General features: G+C 37.8%; 1 protein-coding gene across 3 annotated transcripts in view; it reads right to left on the bottom strand.

Annotated features, from left to right (window-relative positions):
• The window catches only part of KCNK2 (potassium two pore domain channel subfamily K member 2), a 113557-nt gene that overhangs the window by 10480 nt on the left and 77257 nt on the right, over positions 1-25820 (bottom strand). For all 3 annotated transcript variants that reach the window (XM_059469550.1, XM_059469551.1, XM_059469552.1), the window contains 3 exons: positions 16760-16920; positions 14216-14402; positions 5741-5880 (listed from right to left, as the gene is read on the bottom strand). In XM_059469550.1, the coding sequence (XP_059325533.1) occupies positions 5741-5880; positions 14216-14402; positions 16760-16920 (488 nt within the window). The remainder of the gene's footprint in view (positions 1-5740; positions 5881-14215; positions 14403-16759; positions 16921-25820) is intronic.

The following is a 25820-nucleotide window of genomic DNA, read 5'->3' on the forward strand; positions in this document are numbered from 1 at the left end:
AAAAACCAACACTTAATGCAAGACAGATTTCTCTTCAAGTGCTTCCTTTGCCATTTTTGCAGCTCTCTGCATTCTTCCTGAAGTTTAGACCAAAAATCTAGTGGCTGTTTTCCAGTATACCAGTGTATACCATTTCCAGTATATACCTTTTAACAACATCTGCAGCAGTACCACCACTTTCCTACAGAAACTTGATTAATCCCTGCTTGCACATCTTAGAATTGTTACCTTTATTAATCACTACCTTGCAAAATTACTTTGCACACCATGGCTTTGACACTGCATTTGTCTCCCATATATATTTCCAATTCTGTGCTTTCTAGGAACAGACTTCCATCACATCAGCCTGACCAATTCAGTGAACTTGTGGATATAGCATTTGCAAAACTGCTGCAGTTTGGTTTGGTTTTTTGGATTTTGGGTTTTTGTTTTGTTGGGATTTATTTTGAGGGCTTTTTATGCTTTTGCCTATTTTTCTTTTATGTTTTGGATTGTTTGTCTGTTTTCTTTTGCCAAGAGATGGGAGGGTTGGTTGGTTGGGGGGATGGATATATGAAAAGTCCAAATAGCTGTTTTCTTCAACAGAAGCTGACTCATCTCACTTGAATAAATGTAAAATGGACCAGCAAGTGACACTGATCACCAGGCTAAAGAGTTATTCTCTACCATCTTCATATCTAAGTGAACAGATTTTGTTTCTTGAAACAGGGAGAGCCAGGTCAAGAGTTCATTGAACAACTGAACACTTTCTTCCTCCTCTTTGGTCATACACCCTCACTACTCATCATCTGAGGACAGCCTGTTTGCCTGAGGGTGAAAATCCTTCAAAACTGTTTCTCACTTGAGTCCACTAATTATTTTCATTTTTTCATGCATACAAGCCTACATCTAGGATCTTTCTTTGGGGGTATGAGAAATGAGCTCAAGTTCTCTTTCTCCTGGGTCCCTTATGCTGGGTGAGCACCTTCAGCCTAAAGCTAATAAAAAGGCAAGAAATAATATAGGGAGTGCAATAACCTCCACAGCATCATCATGACAAGTCTAATTCTGTTTTGACAGACTTGAGTGACAGCTCTGTCACTGGTGCCAAGAAGATTAAACTGAATGATGAGTCAGATGAGTCAAATTTGTTGAATTTGTTTATAAATATCAAATATAGCAGCTGCCTCTTGAATTTCCACAAGAAGTGAATGTTCTACTTCTCATAAAATTTTAGGCTTGGTCTTTAAAGCTGGCTGCATGTTGTTCAATTCAAAAGACATATAGGCAGCATGAAAAAATCATTTGTCCAAACTGAGCTGATATCTAACATAAGTCTGTCACCTGGACTCTTGATACACAGTAAAGGGAACAGGCTCCTCCAGGATCTATAGCCCAAATGCCTGAGATTGTTGGTTGGGTAGGCATTTTTTGCTGAAAATTCTGGAATTCAGAAGCTCTGAATACAGAAATAAAAGAAAAAATATGACAAGAGAAAAATCCTGCTGAAAATTTCCCTTTCGAAGAGACTAAAATCAGAAGACTTTAAAAGTGCTCTGAGTAATCAGAGTGTAGAGAATAATGAAGAGGAGGGAGTTTAAGGCAAGCTAGTATAGCTGAGGCTGAACTTCAGAGACAGATCGCCTACTTAAGATTACAGCTCACAGCATGTTCCAGTGACTTTCTGACATTTCATCTATCTTACTGTATGAGCTGCTTCCAGATCTATCCTTCTAAAACTCCCACTTCTGTCCCTACTTGTCTTTCACTTCCCTCCCCATTTGATGTATTCAAAGTTCTCCAGAGTGTTTCAGGAGACAAAAGCCACCAGAGCAGCTGACTGACATACTGGTTATCTGGATTTAAATAACAAAATATAGCACTTCTGTGCATTAGTGCAGTTCTGATCAGAATTTTTTTGTCTCAGATCCACTTGCATATGGCAAACTTTCCTACTAGTGTACTAAAAAGAATATAGATGTTTTATTTCGTTGAAACAGTGAAATGCATTATTACCTCAAAGTCTTATGTAAACTCCTTCTAATAACAGCACCACTACATTAAAATATATGAAGAGAACTACAGATTTTAGGTGATAACCGGTAACAGCATGGTTCCTCCCTGGAATAAGGAGGACTTCCCTTCATGTCCTAAATATGCTGATATTTATTGATACTTTTTATTTTAGACTAAAGGAAAAGACAAAAAAGAGATTACATCTGCCTACCAAAAGAGATATACCTCTGATGATATCTAGTTTTGGTTTTTGGAGGGAAGTAAAGAACAACACTTGCAACCTCTCTGTCTCACTCTGGACTCAAGTAACATTCTCTAGATTTTGCTACTTAAACTGCTGAAACCTGCCCAATTGAGCACTACAGAATGATCTGCTCCTTCCTGTGTCTAAAACATGTTACTGTTTACTAGGAAAGCAGGATATAAGTCCTATACAAAACCTTGTTTATTTGTTCACACCCATAGTAATCCCTATAATTTTCAGGGAAGTTTTCAGCATCCCATTTCCTAGGAAATACATTAAACTGCTTCAGATTTCAGAGTGCACTGATCACAGTTCTGTAGATTTTTTTCATGTGCTCTCTATCTCAATAGGTTTTAATATATAGCATTGTTTCTCATTTTTAAGGCTACTTTTAGGTATAAGGGACTATTTCCCCAAGGACTGACAGTTAAAAAATAGACTCCATACTTTGGACTAGGGTTTTTCATTGCACACATGGATATTGGAACTCTAGAGAGGTTCTTCTGCTGTAATCTGCATCCATAGAACCTGGAACAGCCCACTGTAAATTTAAGTTTAACTAAAAAGACAAGACATTCAGTATCATCTGGCTTCTGCTGGCACAGAAGAGAGTTGATAACTGCATTTCCACTAAACTCCTTCAGCATCTTCACGAAGATTTTCCCAGGAAGATAGCAAGATTGGGCTAAGCAGTTTTTATCATGAAATGAAACCTGTAGAAAAGTGAATATTTGTAAAATGCTTATAGCCAATCTTATAACAAAATGCAATATATTTATATTACTTTCTTCCTACAAAGCATCATCAGGATAGAAGATGGAATATTTTTTTGTACTTTCTAACTACTACACAAGGTATATCATAATTCAATTCTCTCTGGTATCTGTCATTGTTAAAACTATTGAATTTTAAAACACTAAAGCATTTTATTCCTGCTATGAATTCTCACACATGCCTGGGCAATGGCTTAAGAAGTAGGGAGGGAGATTTCTGACTATCAGAGATAAAATTAATTTAACAAATGGCACCAATTATGTTATGTCTGTCTTTAATCTAACCTAACACACATGAGACTTGTATACAGAATTCCCAATACCTGCTCCAGTCAAGAGAACTCTGATATATCTGAAGAATGAAACTTTCCTTGCTGTAGACAAAATGAATAAGCTTGTTTAGGCTATAAAGCTGAGAAAGAATGAAAAGATGGACTGGGTTACACATTCCCAGTGCCTGAGAAAAGAAAGCTCAGCACTGCACTGCATAACCTGGCAAAGAGTCTTCCCTGATAAAAATAGGAATGCTTTTGATGTGTTAGAGGTATTCTTGGGTTTCTTCAATTTATGTGTCTTTAAATCCTTTCCAGAATTAGTCAATATTGAAAGCTTCACAAAGAGCTACAAATTTTGAACATTCTTAATATAATAATACCATTATAAGATTAAAACCTCTGTGTGTTATATAGTCAACTATTTAGTCAAGATACTAAGATGTCTGGATAAGATGCTGTCTATATAACAGAAAAGAATATGAGAAAACTGAGGTTAAAGATCAGATTAATTCTAGGAAGTAGTGTGAAGAACTAAAATACAGCAAAAACATGACTGGAGAATAGTTTTGTATAGTCTGAAGTCATAGTGCCTCAGTCACATCATATTTTTTCCAAAACATCCAGGCACAAGTAACCCAGGGAAACTGAAGACAACTTAGGAAATGCCCCAAGCTGACAAGAGTTAGACACCAGGAGACTGCCCAGAGGAAACAGCACTCTTAGAGTCATGGAATATCCTGAGTTCAAAGGGACCCACAAGGATAATTGAAATCCAACTCTTGGTCCTGCACAAAGATTCCAAGGTGTGCCTGAGAGCACTGCCCAAATGCTTTGTGAACTCTGGCAGGCTTGGTGCTGTGACCTCCTCCCTGGGGAGCCTGTGCCAGTGCTCTACTTCTTCCTATTGCAGAGGGGAAAATGGGCGAGACCAACCTAATTCTGAATTTCAAAATAACCAAATACAGCCATGCAGGTTACAGGCATTTGAGGGGATGCACTGGTTCCCTGGCTGTTAAAGGCAGCCTCAGTGCTTTTCTAGAAAACAGAACTGTGATCCTGTCAGCTGTTGAGAACACTCAGATGATACCTGCTGCTCCCCAGCTGTGGAGGGCACTAGTAAAGCTCATTGTGGAAGGGAAGTCATAAATGCCCTTTCAAATGTACAGCATGTGGCAAAAGATGGCACTCTTGAACTGAAACTGTTCGAATAAACATTGTCCTCTGCATCAGGGCTAAGTGGTTATGAATTGCCTGCTAAGAGTGCACTTAGAGCAGACCTGTCACCGTGCTGTCTCTAACCATGAGCACAGCAAGGGCAGTGGAAAAGGGTTTTCCACCCCACATTCCTTACAAAGCCAGCTTAGTCCTGCCCAGGATCCCAGCTCCCACCCTCCTGCCTGCTGCCCTGCTCCTGCTCAGAAGGTGCCAGGCACCCTGAGGGACTGCAGCCACTGAAAGCAAGGAGGGGTAAGCCACCCTTCAGCAAAGGCTTTGGGAACTCCAGGATTGCCAGGAATACATCCAAGCATTGATGCCATGCCCTGCAGCTAGGAAAACTATTCAAAACAATGTAAGTAGCAGGCCACTGCACAGTAGCCAACGTATTCATTCCATCAAAAACAAATTAGAGATTTTATGTTTGAGTAGCATAAATCAACTGAAGCGTGCAAGAGAACTCAAGCTAAATTAGAGGGAAATAATATGTTACTTCAAACAAAACTCATTTCTGAGACTTCCAGTAAAACCTGAACTATGCACGCTACAATTGAAGGAAATTTTATTTACACTCAAGCATTTTCAAAACCAGGACATTTTCTTAAATGACAAAGCTTCAGGTAAAACGTTGTATCATGGGACTATAAATACAAGTGAAAAAAAGAGAAAACAAGGGAAATTTACAAATGAAAACATATTTCAATTGAAAGCAATATACTTGACTACAAATATTGAATAATTATGTGGAAAATATTGTAAAATACACCTAGGGATAGTTAAACAATTAATTCTAATACCTTGCATGATATAAAAAATTTACTTTCTTACCACTATAGAGCATGGTATCTCAAATATAACCACTGAAATACTTTCTTACATATCTGCATCACTTATAGAAACGAAACAGAATTATTTTTACCTGAAAAATTAAGGCCTACATTCTACTATCTAGAACAGTGGTTTAGGACTCTTTTCCACATAAATCAAGTGCAACCATTCATATACACTAAATTTGATAATACATTTAATCTCATCTTCATTGCAGACATATGAAAATAAAACACTGTGTTTAAATTGACTGCTATCTAGCTTCCTGCAGTTTGAGCTGCAGCATTACAGTTCATACACAAACAGCTTTGACCTGTGCACCCTAAGAGCAAAAGCAGCTATAAGCTCACCTAGCTTGTATTCAAAGTTTTTAAAAAGGAATATTTCTTCCCTTTTCAAAATATTCTTACCTCTTCCTTTGTCTTTTTTGATATGACCCTTAACCAGTCTCCAATCATGCTGAGGACAGCTGCAAAGTAAGCCAGCCCAACAAGGATCCAGAACCACACCACTGGTTTGTAAAAATCTAGATATTCAATGTCTGATCCCCCTGAAAAACAATACAGTAAAAATTAATTCACACTTAATAGCTATAGATGCAAAGATGTTTTAAAATTAATTTTCCTAGAAAAAAAAAGTTAAATTTCTTACACCTTCTGTATTTTTACCCATTCAAAATATATTTTTTTTTAATTTGAACAAACTATATAAATTAGCTCACTCTTAAAAGTAACATCTGGAGTTTCCAAATTTTAGACAAAGATTGTTAATAATTCCTAATAACTATTGAATGAACACAAACTGATTCAACTTCTGATACAGTATCATTGAACATAGAGGTCCCTGAAGACAGCTTGAATGAAATGACTTGCCACCTGCTCCAAAAAATGATGCTGTACCAGAGTTTTTTAAGTATTGTTCCAAAGAATACAATGTGTTCATATCCTGAGAAATCTGTTTTTGCAAGAGCTTTAAAACATCTCAATACTTATATAAAACCTTTAGCCTCAGTAAAGAAAGAGCAGCACCAGCATTAACAAGTGTCCCTGGTGGGTAGGCAAACATTATCTTCTCCATTCTGCAGAAAGAAACCAGAGTGCAGGGACTGAGCTGAATTGATCATACCACCCCTGCCCCCCATCTTCCCCCCCCCAAAAAAAGTTGGATAAAAGAAGTGTGCTGAAGGCAAGTTTTTTGAATCCCACTGCCAGTGGGATTAGCACCAGTCATTTCTTTTCAGTGTTAAAGTATAAAAAAATATGAATTTCAGAGGTGTCTGTAATAGAGCTTTCAGGTATAATACAGCTATAAGGAACAGATGTCTTATTTCCACACAAAGACAAGTTATGTTCATCCAGGGCTCCTGACAACACCAAATGACTCACATTGCACATCTCACCATGCAATAAAACAGAAGCCATAAACTTGTAATTCAGCTGTGGTACAACAAATAAAACCAGACTTCTAGTTTGGGCTGCTGCAAGAAGTTTGATGGGTGTATCTGCCCATAATTGAGGAGACTTTGCAGTAAAACCTTCTCAGGCACATTAAAGTAGCCTGTGCAGGTACATAGTACTTTGTTTTATGTATCTGCAGCCTATACTGAAGCAAATCAAAGGAAAATTGCCCCCAAAATATCAAGCACCTTGTCGTGGTACTGAGATTGACTCTCATAGAGAATGTTTTTATTTAGCTTTATAATGACTGAGATTACATGCAAATAACAAAGAATTTTAGATGGCTACCTTTATATGGACCCTCCCAGACAGAAATTTTATTTTCATGTCAATTGCACCTTTTCATAAAAAAAAAAATTTAAAAAGCATTGAGGTGCAATGGTTTGATCAGCTATCCAAGAGATGAATCCACATTGTGAAAGTGGATATTCCCTGATGCCTTTGTAGTCCCAAGCAGAGGTAGAAGACAGAGCTCTGTTTAGAACAGAAGACATCCAGCCACCAAAGGGGCTGAGTTTGTCACAGCACAAGACAAACAAAACACCAAATCATTTGTTAACAACATCCATCTCATGTCAATCTAGCAAAAGAGTATTTTAGGAATGATTCACCCAAAATTCACTGTAATTCAAAAAATGGTTGATTACCACTGGTTGACGTCTTTGTTATAGTAATGGGCCACTCTTGGTGGTTCATCCTCTTCTTCAGCTGTTCATATAATGCACAAAAAAGTATCATAGAAAGCATCCATAAGGTTGGTTTTTCATTTTTTGCATATTATTTTTATAAACTGAAACTGGAAACTAACTCTGCCAGTCTGCAGGAAGCACTTCCTTCACAGTTTGTAATTATTTTATTTACAGCAAAGTTAATCACTGGGGCAAGAGTTACAGCAAATTCATGTCCAACCAAGTTTTCTGTGCTGTCTGGCCAGGAGATGGCTCCATCTAGCCATGCCCAAAGAAGCTCAGCTCTCCTGAAGCTGAAGGGACAGCAGGTATCCAAAGAAATACTCTAGGATAAGGCTTTGAAGATAGAACCTTTATTAGCTGTTGAGCTTCTGAATTTCAAGGACTCCTTGGATGATTTTGCAATTTAATCAAATCTTAAGGGAGAGAGACAGACATACCTGAGGATGTTTGTCCTGATATAGCTGTCTCTTGTGATGCTCAAACTGCCATAATGAAGTTACCTGGGAATGTCCTTAAACAGGATTTCATAGAGAAATATGATCACAACTCAACTGTACTGAATTTAAACGACAAGAATTCATTAACTACCAAACACACTTAAATGGATATGAATGCATTTGGGTATGAGTATGCATAGCTAAATGTACTTTTACTGAAGTATATGAGATAATCTAATGATTTTATTGGTAACATCATAAAAAAACATCAACATGATACACTATCATGTTTCTTTTGCAAAGCAAATTGGTTCATGCAGCCCTCTAGGAAGCAAAATGCTGACAAGGCAGAAGATGAAGTTTGTTGCTTATTTGGCAAACCCAGTTTTGTGGGCTGAGGGACAAAGCTTTTCCCAGCTTCCTTTAGCCTCTACCCAAAATTGGTTAAAACCACAATGAAGAAGAAATCTTGCAGTCTCACTGTCATAATCTGTTACCAAGAGCAGCCACAGTTTACTGCCAAGGTGTTTTCTGGTAAAGATTTGATCTAAGGTTGCTTGAAGACTATGAGAAAAACAGTTTTCCCATTCATCAACATCACAGGCTACTGTATTGCTGCTGCCATCATTCTCACATCTGCCAAATGAATTTTATTTGGGATTTTCAGCACTGTGGAAAACATAAGTTTTACTATGGCCCAAACATATTCCTTACTAAGGTCAGGAACTCTGTTTCAGTGAAGAAAGGCATTAGTGAATATCTCAAGCATGCCTTAGGACAGATTCTGGTTCTCAGGTAAGAAATCACAGTTTCAAGTATATATTTTTAACTTATTTATTTATGTAAAACAAGCCCTTTGAAAGTAAATAATTGTCTTCGTTTCTGCCACTCATTTTCCCCATTGTTTCTACAGTAACTAGCTCAAAATAGAAACATATAATTATTTCTATAAAGTTGGTTGGCTGGGCATTTTTATTTCAAAATTAGAAGGAGAGAATAGAAAGTGCTGTCAATATTGAGTATCTTAGTTCCATACCAGCAAAAAATTTCTGGGTTATTCAAAAGTTGGCACTGCAAACAAGGAAATGTCTATAATTTTTCATCAGCAGTAAAAATTACTCTGGATATAGAAAAATTATATAATCCAGTTTTAACTTCAGAATAACAAATAGCTGTCAACCATCCCTGTTGGGACAAACCTGACAAACATGTTTAATGCAGAGATGCAATTTGTCCCACTCCAAAAACACATGGAGGTTCAGCCCTGCAGCTTGAAAGGAATTACCTCTGAGGACTGCAATAAAAGGGGGGGACAGAGAAAAAGTAGCTCGTGTGGCAACGTGGAAATGCAGAAGGCTGGGGCCAAGACAGTATTGCACTGTCAGAGATGGCATGTAAGTGGGCCAGAGAAGCCACTTGATGCCACTCAGTGGAAAATGGAGAGCTACTTCAGAAAACAAAGCACAGCTCTAAAACACTCCTGACATGCTGTCCTGCACAGACATCAGGCGAGTCAGAGCTCCATCTTCAGCTTAAAGCTCAGCTCACAGCAGAGAGCCCCTATTACAGACACCAAGTCCCGAGGGGGCAAAGAGCTCCTGCTAACGCCAAAAAGGGGCTCAGAGTCTCTGGGAGGGCACAGGGCTCTCCTCCAGCATGCTGGGCACACCCCTGGCTCAGCATGGCAGCAATTCCTCTCTGCTGGTGCGTGGTACCACACACAGTGCCAGCAGATCAACTGGGCTGCTGGGACCACCGGGTCAAGTGCCCCAGTTCGGCGCCATTCAATGAGACTGAAATATCCCATTTCTCTCCAAACTGGGTCTCAGGCCAAGAAACACAGTGCAGAGGCAGGTATGTGTATCACACTGGCTATACAGCAGAGCTGATTACAAAATGAAACAGTGAAAAAGCAGTAAGTTAAAAATCAGGGTTTAATCATGGAAAATAAACCAAGCAAAACCACCAACAACAAAAGCAAACAAACAAACAAAAAAACCAACTCCCACAAAAGCAACAAGAGTTCAAATACATTTTTAAAGTAACCTTTTCAGAATTCTGTGATCTGTTTCACCAAACCAGTTGAGACAATCTTATACCATCATTTTGCTCCACTGTGAAACAGACTACTGATATGTTATTTATATTTTTGCCTTCTACTTAATTTAGTCAAGTCTGGGACATGTTACCTAATTTAGATTTGAAACATGTTAGATTAGAAATATTTGAATATACTTTCCAAACTGCACTGCAAGTTAAAGAATGTATCTGTACCTGTGAACAGTATATTGTCAATTATACAGATATATTCATGTGCCTCAGTGCAAACCTTAGTGCCCAGAAATATATTTCATTGTACTGAAATCATGACACATTCAACATGAAAAGATTTATTTTTCTCTTTCACAAGAGAAAATAAATAGTTTTGGTAGGGTTTTCTTCTGTCATGTTAAAGTCAATGTTTTCTCTTGAAAACCAGAAAAGGGGATGTTTGACTGTGTCCTGATATTAATAAGGCAGTGCAGGCTGTAGTACAATTTTTCTTCTTTTTTTGCAAAAAGCTACAATAATATTTCTTCAAATAAAAAAAAGTATTTCTCTCCCTCCAAAAAAGTGAAACCCTTCTAAAAATTTGAAAAATCAAGTAATTTCATAAGACAGAGAAGCAGTAAATTTTTTTGGAATATTGTTCATATATTTTCCTGAACATGAATTGCAAGCGCTTTTCATCTTTTCCTTCCTTGCATGCTCCAGGAGTGATCAGTTTATTATATTTTCCTTAAGGCTTTTCTTGCTGATGGAAACCCCAGCTGAAGTTTCCACAGGCTCCAATAACTCCTTAGACTCTGACTAACAAAAGGAACATTTCCTCATTCTGGTTTCTGCAAATAGACTGCAGGACAAAAAAGAAAGTTCTAAAGAAATTCCTGGAGAACTAAAAAAATTTCTAATATGACAGCCTGTACTACAGTCAGTGATACCATTACATTCCTGAATCCTGTGTTCAGCTCTTGGTTCCCTCTTGGTACAGCTGTTGAGTAACACTCTGTTCTTTACCTCCTGAAAGTTCTTCAGGGCTTTTTTACAGCTCTTATTTGCAGTGGCACCAGAAAGCAGAAAGTTTCATGTCAGTGAAAAATGATGGGTATTTCAGAAATTTTTCCCCACACACCAACACAAATGTTAACACAACCATGGGATTATGTGGGGCTTGTAAAATTATGGGTTTTTTTCCTCTGAGATGGCAGTTCCCCGAAAAAAAGATTTGAAAGTTTTCAAATATATAGGATTTTGAGGGTTTTCAGGAAACTTTATGGGCCGAAACTGACACACATATATGGATTATCATGTGGGCCTCCAGAGTGCTAAAAGAATTATCAATTTGACTTTTATTGCAAGAAGTACACTCTGATATAATTGCCAGTCAGACCATCACTGCCCACCATTATGCTTTAAGTTTGACTATAATGCTAACTGGAAGAAGGTAATTTTCATTGTAAGTATTGTTTAAGGAAAAAAAGTCAGAAAAACAAATAAATTAATATCAGTGTGAGGAGTTTTTCAAAATGTGCTGCATCTAGGCAATAAACAGACTGAAGCATCATTCCTTCTGCTGGTTTTTGCCTCACCATGGCAAACCAGAACCAAGACCAGCATGCTCTAGAACCACAACATTCTATCATGACCACCTCTTATACAGCCTTATACAGAATTACAGCTCTTAACTCTTCATGTTTCTCCCTTGTTTGTGACACCCAGTTTTCCTAAACTTCAAGGAGAGTTCTCCAGACAAAGCCTACCACAAAAATATCAGTGGCCTTAGTGTCCACTCTGTATTTTGACTTACCTAAAAGAGAAACAAACAAACAAACCAAAAAATCATTAAGGAAAGGTACTGATTTGTTGGGGTGCAAAAAATTCTACCTACTTCCTCAAAATTAATAAGGAAGCCTAGGTCTTGGGACAAATTCTATCAGCTCTATTGACAATTGCAATGTCAGTTTCCCTCAAATAGTTTTTTACTTATGTACACACCAATGACTGAAAACTTCAACAATGCAAAGCTCAATCAATTAATACCTTACCTCTTTTTCAAAATTTTATTTATTTAACTGGCCAATTATGTACTGCAAAGAAAACAAATTTTTTAAAAATCCTTCAAGTCACTGGTCAAAACCAGAGTATTTTAGTTCACCCAAAGATATTACTGACTTCATCCCTGTCAGAATATAGTCCCATGGGAATGTCAACCTCCCAGTTGTGATGGAGACAGCCTCTTAACCCTGCTCTCTTGAGCACTGTCCCTGCAAGTACAAATCCCATTGCCCCTTTAAGTCAATAACATATTGCAGTTCAAATGCAAGTCTTATGCATGTGGCTCAAAGAAACCAGACAACATTTCTGATGCTTTGAAATAATGAGTGCAGTAGGATTTGAAATTAAATAAAGAACATCTTTCAAGTGAACCATAAAAGGCCATCAGCTATAGAACAATATAATTCAAGGACATTCTGTAGAAAGAGAAAGTGTTTCCTGGTAGAATTAAAAAGCAGACAACATAGGAAAAAAATTATGATATCAAATGGTCTACAAATAGAAAAGTCTATGGAAATTTATAATGGGAGTAATGATGAATGTACTCAGTGTTCTAGTTAGAGCCAAGTGGGCCATTTCACATAATGCTTTACAGTAAATACAACCAGGCCTTTATACACTATCATTTTTATTCCCTGTCATACACATACCCTTTAGGAATGAAAGTCTAAAACACCCAGATTCTTGACTTAGAAACAGCATAAATTTTTATTTCATTTCATCCTACTTGTTATCTGACCAGAATCACAAATTCTGAAGACAAAATGAAAATAAGAAAAAAGAATACAGGAAAGAAAATTGAAGGCAGAAGTCAAGACACATACAAAGACATTTGGAAACATCACGAATAACTATTTAAAAGTCAAAATAAATTTGATTTGCTATTTTACAGTTCAGTTCTATAATTTACAAGAGTCTTTGGCAAGTTTGCAAGCAGTCTAAAAATGCAGGCTGCCTGAGTAGCTTAGTATCTTCAACAACAACTAATTTTACCTCCATTTTTCCCACATCACTTATAAATATGTCAAGCAGTTGCAACACTTTAGAGGTCCTTGTTGCACCTCACCAACCTGAAAAACCTCTGCCAGTGACAAGACCCTTTTCTGCCATCAAGGCAAAATTTCAGGCACATCTATAAGAGGAGTTACCCAACCTGAGAACCTCAGCTTGGCACACCTGGACTCACACAACAGCCACGGGCTCACACAAGACACAGGAGGAGCCCAGAGCCTGGGAGTGTCTACCAAAAACAATTCCCTCCAGTAGAGTCTCTCACTGGGAGCAGAGCAGCACAAAAGGCCTTGTGAGCCACCTCTGCCTTGCACTGAGTTCAGAGGTGGGGAGAGGCATTTCATGAGAGAAATGTATCAGCAGAAGCATCAGATGAGGCCAAGGAAAGCAAGTCTCAGGTTTGGATCACAAAGCTCTGAGTTCCTCATCCTCACCTCTACACATCACTGACTTGGATCTGTGTGCACAAACAGCATATACTTACACAAATCTAAGAGGTGAACTAACACCACTGACATCTTTTCAAGAAAAAAGTTAACACAGAACTGGCCCAGACTTTTTTTTTAACTCAGTATATCAAAGTTATTTACAACTAATTCAGCTTAATGGAACCATAAGAATTGGACATGTTATCTACAGGTTGTGCTAAAACTTCTCCTGACATTACAAAAAACACATGGGCAAATGTGTACTGACAGAGTCACAGAGTAGGAATGCAGCAGATCCTACAGAACATGGGCATTTCAATGGCAGAAAGAGAGCTCTGAAATATTTTGAAAGTAAGGGATGCACACAAAACTTTTATCACTTCACAGGGTAAGGCATTTCAAACAAGTCCAGCTGAAAAATGTATTCAGATTTAAATGCTCTGTTAGTGCTTGCACTTTGCAACCTGTAAGAAAAGTAAAACAAACCCCTGACCTGAATGATAGTCAACTTAATTTTTAATAGGATAGGAAGAGAAAAATACAGTAGGCAGAGAAATGCACCATAAATTTTACTGTCCCACCTCCTGTCTCTACGCCACATCAACCAAAACAAGGACAGGCCCCACCACATGAATGAAGAAGGATAAAACTGGGAGAGGAGTACCACAAGAGAGTTACGTCTGTCCCAAAACTAAGAAAAAAAATGCAGAAAAAATATCACTGTGCAAAACATTATAAGACAAAGAGTTATGAAAAAACTCTTACCTGCAACATAGTCACCAAATCCAATGGTAGTTAAAGTGATGACCACAAAGTAAATTGCATCTAACGTGTTCCAGCCTTCTATGTGCTTGAAGATAACTGCAGGAAGGGCAACAAACAGCACGCAGCCAAACAGAATGAATATTATTGTTGAAATGATGCGAATCTTTGTCTGACTCACATTCCATTTCTGGAAAGGAAAGGGGAAAGAGAGGAAACCCATTGATAATAAAACTGCACCCATGCACATCAGCACCCATCACCCCCAGTGTGCACTACACAGCTTTAGAGGACTGCATTATAATTCTCAAACAAACAGGAAAATTCAAGCAGGATTTTATTCTGAAAAGGGTTTCAAAGCAAGCATGACTACCCTAGGAAACATTTGCCAGCAGTAAATGCAGAGCAGGGCTGGACTCTTCACGGGTAGCATTCAGAAATACCAACAGCTGATGATGTATAAGTTTTGAGGGCTGTCTAGATATTTGAGTGATTTACATGCATGCACCTGCAATTTCTCTCATTTTGTACATCCACTAAATAAGGTGAATTTTAATCATACAGTTCTCTGCAATCAGATAATCAGCTAAACCATATCCTACAAAGCAGAGCTGGAGAGGATGTAAGAGAGCCAAACCTGTCCAAGGACAAAATAAACCTGCCTAAGCCACTGGCCAGGAAACCTGTGATCATACTCTTGTCACCTGATAATTTTCCTAATTCTTAACCTACATCTCAACTCCTTCTGTTTAAGTGTACTGTTTATGGTCTTATCCAAGACAAATACAGAAATTGTTAATTTTCTCTTTCCAGCAAACTTTCACGGGTGTTCTCTTTCTAAACCAAATTTATTTATTTCCTTTTCCTCCCCTTCCTAATTTTCTTGCAATCCCTTGGCACCAGCAAACTAGCCCATGTTTCATTAAGTGTTGTACTCAAAAGTAGATATGAAAAAATAGTACAAAATGGAATGGAATGAGCCTTTCTTATGCTTTGCCTATTTTCCGTGGCAGTATAACATTAACCCATGTTAGCATGTTAACTTCTAGAGTCCACAGAACATTTCCATAAAATTGCACCTAGACAGCTGTTTCCTGATATGCAGCTGCATATTTTATTATTCCTTCATGCATTACTTTGAATTTGTCCTGCTTAAATTTAATCCTATCTAGTCAGACTCCTTTTCAAAAATTTTAAGATAATTTTGATCCTCCAAGTTTTAGTTGTCTCCCCAGCTTGAGACCATCTGCAGATTTAATGAACCACATCATTTAGCTGTGATGTATGCTATTAACATTTTTCTAAACTGCACTTCAGCTAGAACAGACCCCTGCAAAATTCCATTTTGCATGCCCAGCCAGTTTGACATTTTTCATCCATCCAATGCGTATCAGTTCAACCTAAAAGACAGGATTATACAAGAAACTTCCACAGAAATCGACTGAAAATGAAATCATGTTGTTCACAATGGATGTTTTCTTGTTTTTAAGTTTCAGTGGGGACTGTGTTTACAGTCAGCATGACCAAGGTCAAGCTTTTGTAACCCAAAACAGAGTAATAGCTTGTGTTATGGCAAAATAACACAAGCTGTTACACCTGCTCTGACCCCTCAGCATCTCCCAGTTCTTTAGGCAAGCTAATAAACAGAATTAGAGAGTGTTCCAGACTGCAACATCAAGCTCAGTGTTTTCACTCAGATATTGCCAAAAGAGGGAATGATACTGCTTTTTATCCTGGGCCATTCTTCTTGTAGGGATACACCCAGAATTAAAAAAAGGAAAATCATTATCTCTACAAGCAAAAGAGAGGCACAAATTGATCTCAGAACTTCTATACCTTTAAGAAAAAAAAAAAATCAGCTATGAAAACCCAGAAATTATAAAATGTTCCTATGGAATGTTCCTGCCTTTTTCAGGCAAATCTCAATGGAAATCTATGTTATCCACCAGTACCTTGTCTGGACACGAACTGAGGTTTCAAAGCCAAAAATGCCTTTTCTTAAAAAGCTTTCAAGCTTGTGTTTGCCTGTTACATAAGACTTCTTAACACAGACCCAGTTTGCTCTGTATCAAAAACAAAGCCATGTCAGACCTTTTCCATAAAGAAAAGGTGTCCTGCAAGCAAAGGTAGGGCTTGGTGTGGAAAACCAGTCCTAACACTTGCAGTGCTGATGCAAACAGCTAAAAACTTGGTTACTAAGCATTCATTGCTTCAAAAATCTCAGTGAATACATTTCCTATCACAATCTAGATAAAAACCTTTAAGGGTAAGCATCACAGCAGGCTTATGAGTAACAAGGAAAGAGCAAAACCAAAATTATTTGGGAATTGTTCCACTTCCCAGCCATAACAATAGTAGGGAATATGTCTTCAATCAATTCTCAGAGGTGTTCATTAGCAAGTTCAGACTGTGCCAAGTCCTTCCTACCTTTTCCTGCACATCTGATTGCAACAATGAGCTATACCTGTTTTTTTCAGACTTTTCATTTCACCTGTGAGATTCAGAACAAGCAGCAAAAGAGCAAAATGAGGCAGTCAGCATACTCACAACAAAGGTATCTTCTACTTTGGCAATTCCTTTTCCAAAGATTGTCCCTAGTTGATCTCCAACACCAGCCAACAGAAAACCAAACAGAGGAATTCCCAATAAGGCATAGATGATACAGAATATCTTTCCACCTTGTGTGCGTGGGGAGATGTTTCCAAAGCCTAAATTGCAAACAACTTGAGATGTTTAATAGGTTACACATAATACATTATAAGTTTTAAAAGAACTGTGGGAACAGAACAGTTAAAAACAGGCTAACCAGGTTAACCATATGACACAGCAAACATTGAGAGAAATTAAATGAAAATGTATGTTGTACAATCCTCTCTGAGCTACTCTCTTATCATCTACTACATGTAGTTAATAGAAATTGATTGATCTATGCCTTAGACTGACAGTGTGTGCTGAAGCACCTGTAAATTACACAGGTTTAAGCACAACACAGCACCTGTAAGCAACACAATTTTCCTTCACATGTGCCAAGCTTCAAAGTGAAGCGGCTTTTAAAAAGCCCAAACCACTTGGATGAGCAAAACAGGGATTTCTACCATAAATGGGACTGCCTAGATTCTTCATTATTAAAGGCCTTGGTTCCTTCAAACAAAGCTTAGAGATACAGCTCATGGCTCTGTCCATTTGAAAGTGGAAATCATTTTGTCTTCAGAGGCTTGTGTAAAAGAGCAGCCCAAATTCCTGTGATGGCTCCATTGCTGCTGGTCCACTCAGAACAGAGAAAGTGAAATACAAAGAGCACAGGGTGCAGCACCTGTGGAATGCCCTCAGTACATCTTCCAGGATCAGTATTTAATGATTTGGACAAGGTCACACAGGCAGAACCCTACAATAAAGTTTCAAGAGCTCAAGTCCTGGGTTTTAATTCAAACGTTTTTCTCCTCCAAAGGATCAGTCATGTTTTGAGGGAGCAGTAGCAGTAACACCCCAGAATTTCTGACATTATTTCACTTTTTAGCAGAACAACATGCCCTTCAAAGGAGGTAAAAGGGAAAACTTGACATAAAAAGGCTTATCTTCAGAAATCAGACAAAAGCTTCTTTTAACATTACCTTCTTGTTAGAAAAATAACTTGCAAATAAAAAGCAAAGTGGTTTGGCATGTAGTTGAGAAATTTGCCTTAGTGTCTTAAATTTTTCATAAGAAAAACATCATAGGCACAGAAATCCCCCAAAGAAAATCCATTTTTCTGGAAACAATCTGAACAATTTTATTTTTAAAGTAGCTTAGCATTTTTTTCACAACCTGACAAAATTCCTGCAATATAGAGTGCATTTAATGAATGCCTTAACTATTGTATTTAAATAGTATTTTTATTTAAGGATTCTGAGCATGATGGTAGATTTTCTTTATGAAACTTATTATCTTAATTTCTGGTTCTGTTCTCATGTAGGTAAGCTACACCAAAGCTCTGTTGCTAAAACTACTTTTTCCCTTCAAAACACACAAGACAAAATGTCCCTCACTTAACTTGGAATGAGTTGCCCAGAGAAGCTGTGGGTGCCCCATCCCTGGAAGTGTTCAAGGCCAGGTTGGATGGAGCTCTGAGCAATGTGGTTTAGTGTAAGGTGTCCCTGCCCATGGCAGGGAAGCAAGAACTGGATGATCTTTTAAGATCCCTTCCAACCCAGGCCATTTTATGATTCATTACCATAAAATTAAATGACAATGGGAATATATTTTACTCCTAGATAATTCTCTTTCAGACTGCACTTCTGTAAACAACAAATACAATATTGACAGAATTCAGTCAGAGATAAGAAAGTTGATATTTAAATTTTCCCTAAATCTTGGCTCATAAAGCTCAAAAAAAAAAGAAAAAAAAAAAAAAGGAACAAAATCACAGGAAATACCAATTACAGGTTGCAGAGTCCTACAATCTCGTAAATGTTCTCTCACTAATATATGAGAGAAAGCCTGACTCAGAAAACTGGGAAAAAGTCACAGCAACTTAGACCAACCCAATATGCTTCCTTAAACCAGAGTCAGGGTTAAAATTATAATTCAGGAAATTTCAGCTCCACTGAGTTCACTCTGCCCCTTCGTGCACAAAGAAGTAAAGTTTTAAAATAAAATTAGCTCATCACCAATCAAAAAGGGACAAGCAGATCCAAGCTACTCTGTTTTCATAAACATGTCTGTTTATGCATCAACAGAAGCTCAAATTGTTCCAGGTTATAATTCCTGGGAGGTCTTAATGCAATTCAGAATCAGGGGTCTGGATGCACCAGATTTAGAAAACTCATGCTAGGGGATTTGGCAGTCACGTTTTATTTACTTCTCTACAAAAGCAATGTCTTGCAATGGTGACAAAACACCAGCCCAGTGGAGCACATGCCAAGCAGGCAGTTTTGCTTGGCTGGCCCCATAACACAAGCAGGCACTCTGTGAGCATCCCAGAGCTCTCACAGAGGCTGCTGCTCTGCAGCATACTGCTCATCTGCTGCTAATTGGTATGAGGACACCAAGTTCACATTCAGCTCTGGGTGCTCTCCCTAAACCAGACTTATGTCTTCCTTGAAGGAAGGACCCTAGTTCACTTTTATGCTCAAACTCATGTTTTTTATCCTAAAAACTGCCAAATGCTTTTCTTCCATAAACACAGAAAAGGTATTGTGTGATAATTGTATGATTCAATCACACATTACTGGATAAAATAGCACTCCACCAGGTAGCAGCTCATTTCTGCCCAGATGCTCCCTGAGCATTACACAAACCATGGGTAGGGTACATACTTTAGTGACCTGATCTACCAAGGGGTTTCCATCACACATTAATCACATTTCCTACTGTGTCGTGTTTTATAACAGTCTGCTGCTGTACACCACAGCCTACTTTGAGAGTTACACAAGTTGTCCTTAAATCCTACTCTCAGCTTCTCCAGTGAAAACCTAATCCATTATTTATACAACAGGAGAGAAAATGTATTTATATTTCATATGGCTGATGTAATTCCCAAGGGGTTTGTGTCAGAAGAAAAGTATTATTTCTTTCTTTAAATAATTATAATAAAGACAAAAAAAAAGAAGAATTCTGTTGCTAGATAAAAACCAAGGAAACCTTAATTTTGGCTGGGAGAAGAGAACGTGGCCCTAGGAATTCTGCTGCATGTCCCTGAGTACCACAGAGCTCCTGCATGGGGAGGGCAGGAACGTCTGACCCCAGTAGCAATGCAGTAGCTCCCTGCCATATTTCACTTCAGAGCTCCCCTTTCCACTCACGAGGCAGCATAAAGTCTGCCTTGCTCACAGGCAGACCTTGGGGAATCAGCCACATGACAACACAGTCTGCTGGCTCTTCCCTGCCCCAGAGCTCCTTGCTTGGATGGGATGGGACAGGACGTGCCCACTGCACAGGCAGCCTCAGTGCCCTGCTTATTCTTCACATTCTCAGTCCTGTGCTGCTCATCCCTTCCCCTGTTTCTGAGGGGGAAATTCCTAGAACTGGTCCATTCCCCACCTCAACCCAATATACTTGGGTTTGATTGTGGAAATTAACAAGTTGCTGGATCTAAACTTCTAAATTCATTGGAAAGCTTCTCTCAAAGCTTTTAATCAATGCTATCTGCCATGAGCAGTACAGAGTACAAAATTTAACTTGCTAAATGGGATCTGTTTCATCCAAAATACTGTCAGCATCCTTTTCAGACTGTCCTTCCCCAATGCACCCTCCCCACTTCACTTTCATAACCAGGAGGATGATTTGCCTCCTCATTTCACCAAATCCCTTTCATGTCCTGCTAAATTCTCAGTATGCTTTTAATGAACAAAGGACTTGTCTCTGACAAGCAACTGTGCATTTTACAAGGAGCTTCCAGTAACCCTTGAGTCAATTCTGATTCTTTGATTCTGTGTGAATTAAGAATAAAAGCCCATTGTAAGTAGATTGTAACTAATTGCTCCACTCAAAAAAGTAACATATTCCAGGGTTTCAGCTCCAAACTCCAAGGAATCCCTGAGATTCAAATCAGGTTCAAAGGAAATCTGTATCCCTTTGGTCAGCTATAGAGGTGGAAGCAGGGGTATGAAAAATGAAAAGAATTTTTAAGAAACCAAAAAACAAAAAAATCCAAAGAAAGAAATTTTTTTTAGGATTCCTTACTTTCATATAGTCTTTTTGACATATTTCTGGGAGAATGAAAGCATCTGTAACTTTTCCACGAGAAGCAGATTCGCTGTTAGGCAGATATAAGTAACTTTAATAACTATATATTTCTGCTTTTGAACAGAACAATGTTTGAAGTTTCAATTTTGGTTGAGTCTTCCCCCATGACAAACAATAGATTATATTGCAAATATGAAAAAGCTTGAAATGCCATGAATTGTCATACAACTGACATTATACTTTTGTTCAGATGGCAAGCATCCTTGTGTTCAAACCTTCTTAAAAAGGAAGACTGAAAACTAATTTTTTTTTTTCTGTTTTAACTAGAGAGAGCAATTCCTTTGCTTTCTAATTAACCGATATCTTCAGAAAACTCTTGTGGATACACATTTTCAAAGTGGAGTTAGAAATATAGAGACTCCAAAATGAGCATGATTTTTACATAAAATTCCTATACAAAGCAGGGCATCTACTGAAAATATCTAGCTATTAAGTAATTTCTCATGTGAGAGATTATAGGTGCTTTTGAGAATTCTAAGACTAGATTTTACTTGCTAAATTGACTGGAAGAGAGTCCTACCACCTATGATTCATTTATTTCAAGTACCTCAGGTAGAACTGAAAGTTATGGGGAAGTTCTGAAACATTTTCTTTCTATACAAGGAAATGCAAATTCAAGTACAAGCAAATGTTTTCTCTGTGTTTATGACAAACCTCAGATTAAACAAGACATCATTCATGAGATATCAAAAAGAAATAAAGTTTAAATTATCCCAAGTTAATACTGTATATTTTAAGGTATGAGCAACTACTCCCAGCAGTAGGTTTGGATATGCAGTCCGTTGATGGAAGAGCTCAATACTGAGGATAAATGATTTGGTGAACAGGCACACGCTTAATTACACAAAAGTGGATTACAGAAAGTTGGTACTGAGGTTTCATAGAGTCAGAGAAAAGGCAGAGCTGTTGGCTGCTGACTCCCAGGAGGCTGGAGCAGGGGAAGCAGCTGCCATGGCCTTGGCCTCAGCCACCAAACTCTGTGTGCCACTGTCAGTGGTGTTTCCATGGTTCACATCCAGCCTGACCACCCCGCTCAATTACAGTGACTGCCCTTCTCAAAGGGCACATGTGGGGTTTGATACTGAATGTCAAATTGATTTTAAGAGATCAAAGGATGCTTTTTCCAGGCCCTGAGGAGCTATCTGGTAAAATCTTTACAAAAGGTACCTCATTGAATTTCTAGAAGATAAAATGCTTTTTTCCCTTTGGATCAGCGCTTGGGCTCAGGAGATTAGCATTAAATACATCCCTGCCCAACAGCGCCAAAGCAGAGATATGCACTTAATCACAGATGAATAAGATATTCCTTTTAGAATAAAAAATGGTCTAGACGTAATCATTAAACTACAAGACAATGTTTGTACCCATACTGACTATGGGGAAATCCCTGCATACACTGCAGAAACAGCAAAACTTCCATGTTTATGCTCATTGTGTGGAAAACAATCTCCATTTTTACACTGATTCATTTTCCTTTCCTTCTCTTGACTCTTTCCTACACTTCCAGTCTGACATGCCCGTGCTATATATTTGCATATTTACAAACACACATTCCATGAGGTTTTATGGCTTTGGATAGTTCAAGTATAAGGGCTTTTCCAGTTCTCCGTGTGACTTCCCTCCCAACATTGCAAAGTAGGTAGAAAATTCCTATTCCCCTTTTTACAGGTAGGTAACTGAAGCACAGAAGAGAGGTAAGTCCAAAATTCTCTATATCAATTAGGCCCATAACTCACACCAAATCAGTAGCTGAGCACTATGAATTACACTGATCATTAATTAGTGAAAGTTTGTCATCTGAAGCCCTCAAAGACCCTCAGGCTTGCTCAAGCTAGAGATACACAGAGATAGGTGCTGCCAATAGCTAAAAGCTCTGGGCTCCCCTCCTGTCAGGGCCAACACATGTGCATGCACACACATTCCTGAACATAGAGCAAGAGAATATGAAGGTTGAACAAGAACAAGGATTAAAATCTAAACCCCAAATGAATTGAATACAAATACTTTTGCTTTGCAAGTACACTTCTGTGCTATATATACACATGAATTCTTTCACTCATGAACATACTGTGTGTTACAGCCCTTGCTCACAAGCTGCTGCCTGTGGAATCCCATCATGAATATGCAGATAGTGCTCTTCCAAGTTAATTCATCAATTGCATGTACAGAAAAGAATTTAACTTTTCAATTTAAGAAATTCCTGCATGAATCTTCCTGATGGAAGAGCCCTGTGCAATGAATAGAGATGAAGTTCTCTCTATTTCAGACCATGGTCTGCTAAGAAATCAAAAAATCTTTGCTTTACAGAAGTTTGGTGTAATTTCTTCATAGAATTGTTTAGGATGGGAAAGACCTTTAAAGATTGAGTCCAACCATTAAGCTAACACCACCAAGCCCACCCTTAAACCATGTCCCTAGGTGCCACTTCTACACATCATTTATATGCCTCCAGGGTTGGTGACTCAACCACTTCACTCACCCACTCCAGCTTCTAGAAGCCAATTCTCACAGTTTTAGTCAGGGATTTGGGAACCATGTTGTCACAAATTGCTGCTGTTTATTGAGTGTTTGGTATTCTCTGGATCCCAAACTACAAGATTCTGATTTTTAGCACTAGCCCATAATTCTGTGTCACAAAACTGCAAATAGATTATTTAGAGGGTGTTGATGTTCAGTCCTAAAAATAAAATACATTAAAAATACTGATTTTTAATTTGTCTGAAAAAAAAAGACATTACCAATACTTCTCTTATAACTAGGAATAATAACAGGAAAGCCTAGACTGACATTAATAAAGTGTGCAATATTCAAGAACTGACAAGACAGAAGTTGATCTCCTTTCAGAGGTTTCTTTTCATCTGTGTTCTGTGGGAGCACTAATCAAATCAATAAAACTTCTTGTAAAAGAACAGGCTATAAATATTCATAGAAAGTAAGTTTCCTTCAAGTCAAAGTGCTGTACTGGAGAGGTGAAGGAGTATTCCAAGAAAGGTCTCTGTATGGATATGGCAGTATTCAATAGCTTACACTGAGTTGCTAAGGCAATTTCTAAAGTAACTGGGTAATGATTATTAAAATATTCTTAGAAGCTTAAAACATCAACTCAGATGGCTCTGCCTCCCAGCACAGATTCTGCATTTCATTCAGCTGTCACTTTGCCCAGTAAACAGTATCTACATCTCATCAGTTGTAGAACTTCTGTGCTTTTTTCAATTATTTCCTTTTTGTTGTTGTTGTTATTGTTTGCATTAATTTTTACCTCTAATTCTTATTCTAACAAAATTGAATTAGCTCCAAAAACCAGAATTCCCACTTGCTTATCTCTGAGTGAGATAGCTTCATGGGAGCAGGATGCCAGGCTAACACAGCTAGCAAAAACATGATGCACTTTAAAGTGAAAAGTTTATATTCCACCCTTTCATGAAACTTTTACTAGCCACATATGCTTATCAAGTGTAAACACATATCAAATATGACAAAGTAACATTCATTCTGCAAAAAAACTTCATTAGCAATATACTGAGGTGTAGATAAAATACATTGTTCCAGGTGTTCCACAAAAAAATACATATGATGAATTTTACATGGAGTGACAAAAACAACCTGATGCCACAACTTTAATGGAGATCCTAAATAACTTTTTCCTAGTGTTTGATGGCTTTCTTACAATCACTTTGTTTCCTAGAAACAAGTTTGCAATTTGTTTACAACTAAATCAATTCTCAGTGGGTGCTGGGTAAAACAGGCTCTTGCTGGCCTCTCCATCCTAGGGACAAGGCAATCCATATGTTTTCCTGCAGAACAGAAAACCACCCTGCCTGTACACATTTCTAGCTTCCCTACAAAAAATAAAATGTGGTAGAAGCACTGACAAATTAAGTTATGCCAGACTTAGGGCAACAAACTCTGAACACACCTTGGGGTCAGTGAAGTCACAGATTTAAAACAAGAACTGCAAATCCCATAATCCTGCACTCAGCAGCCTTGGATCAGACCATGACAAGCTGATACAAGTGGTCAAAATGACTGCAGGTAATAGACCTGTAAGGTAAACTACAATCCTCCTTCTGCTTTTAAAATTTTCACACACCCTGTTTCACTTCAAGAGGCCTTTCCCCAAGTCAGTGTTCAAAACTGACATTATTTTACTTCATCAGTTTTTTCTTGCTGTATCTATCCTTCCTTATAAGCTGCACATACACAGCCCATGTATCCAGGAAAATCTTGACAAAAATAGCAGTCCAGGGGAGATGGGCAGCAGTGACAGAAATACCTACAGAGATATCTATATCAGGATAGAAAAATTCCTCTTTTGCACATATTTAATATATGTGCAAATATACTGCTTAATATTTATAAGATGAATAATAAGAAAGAGAATATGTCTTCAAGAGAAAATATATACACACATTATTTTGTGTATAATGTCAAATAGCTGAGTATTTTATTAATACTAGTAAAAATGCTTCTCTATGTAGTTCTATCAGCATATTATAAAACAAAAAAAAGGTTAAGGTTAAAAAAGAAGGAATAGTACCAAGTTTCTAAAATAAAAGGCTCTGAAGATTTTTATTAATATTATTATTTTCTTTAAAAAGAAAATTAATATTTTGCCAGTGAGGTTCATCAGGTGCATGAAGGTGTGAAGTAGCCTCTTATTCCTTGTTATTCTCTTTTTTCTCCTCCAATAATCTTTCAAATTAAGACTAATACAGAATCTTACTAACAGAAAAAAATGAAGCACCATGCATAACTAACTTCCTCTGAATTTCCCCTTTGACTTCCAACTAATTATGTGTTACATGCCTGATTCAGCAAAGCAAGTAACATGTTTAACTTTTAAAATGTTTAAATTTTTCTCTATTGAGGTTAAATAACTGAGCAT

The sequence above is a fragment of the Ammospiza nelsoni genome, chromosome 3, assembly GCF_027579445.1.
Source record: "Ammospiza nelsoni isolate bAmmNel1 chromosome 3, bAmmNel1.pri, whole genome shotgun sequence".
In the NCBI taxonomy this organism is placed as follows: Eukaryota; Metazoa; Chordata; class Aves; order Passeriformes; family Passerellidae; genus Ammospiza; species Ammospiza nelsoni.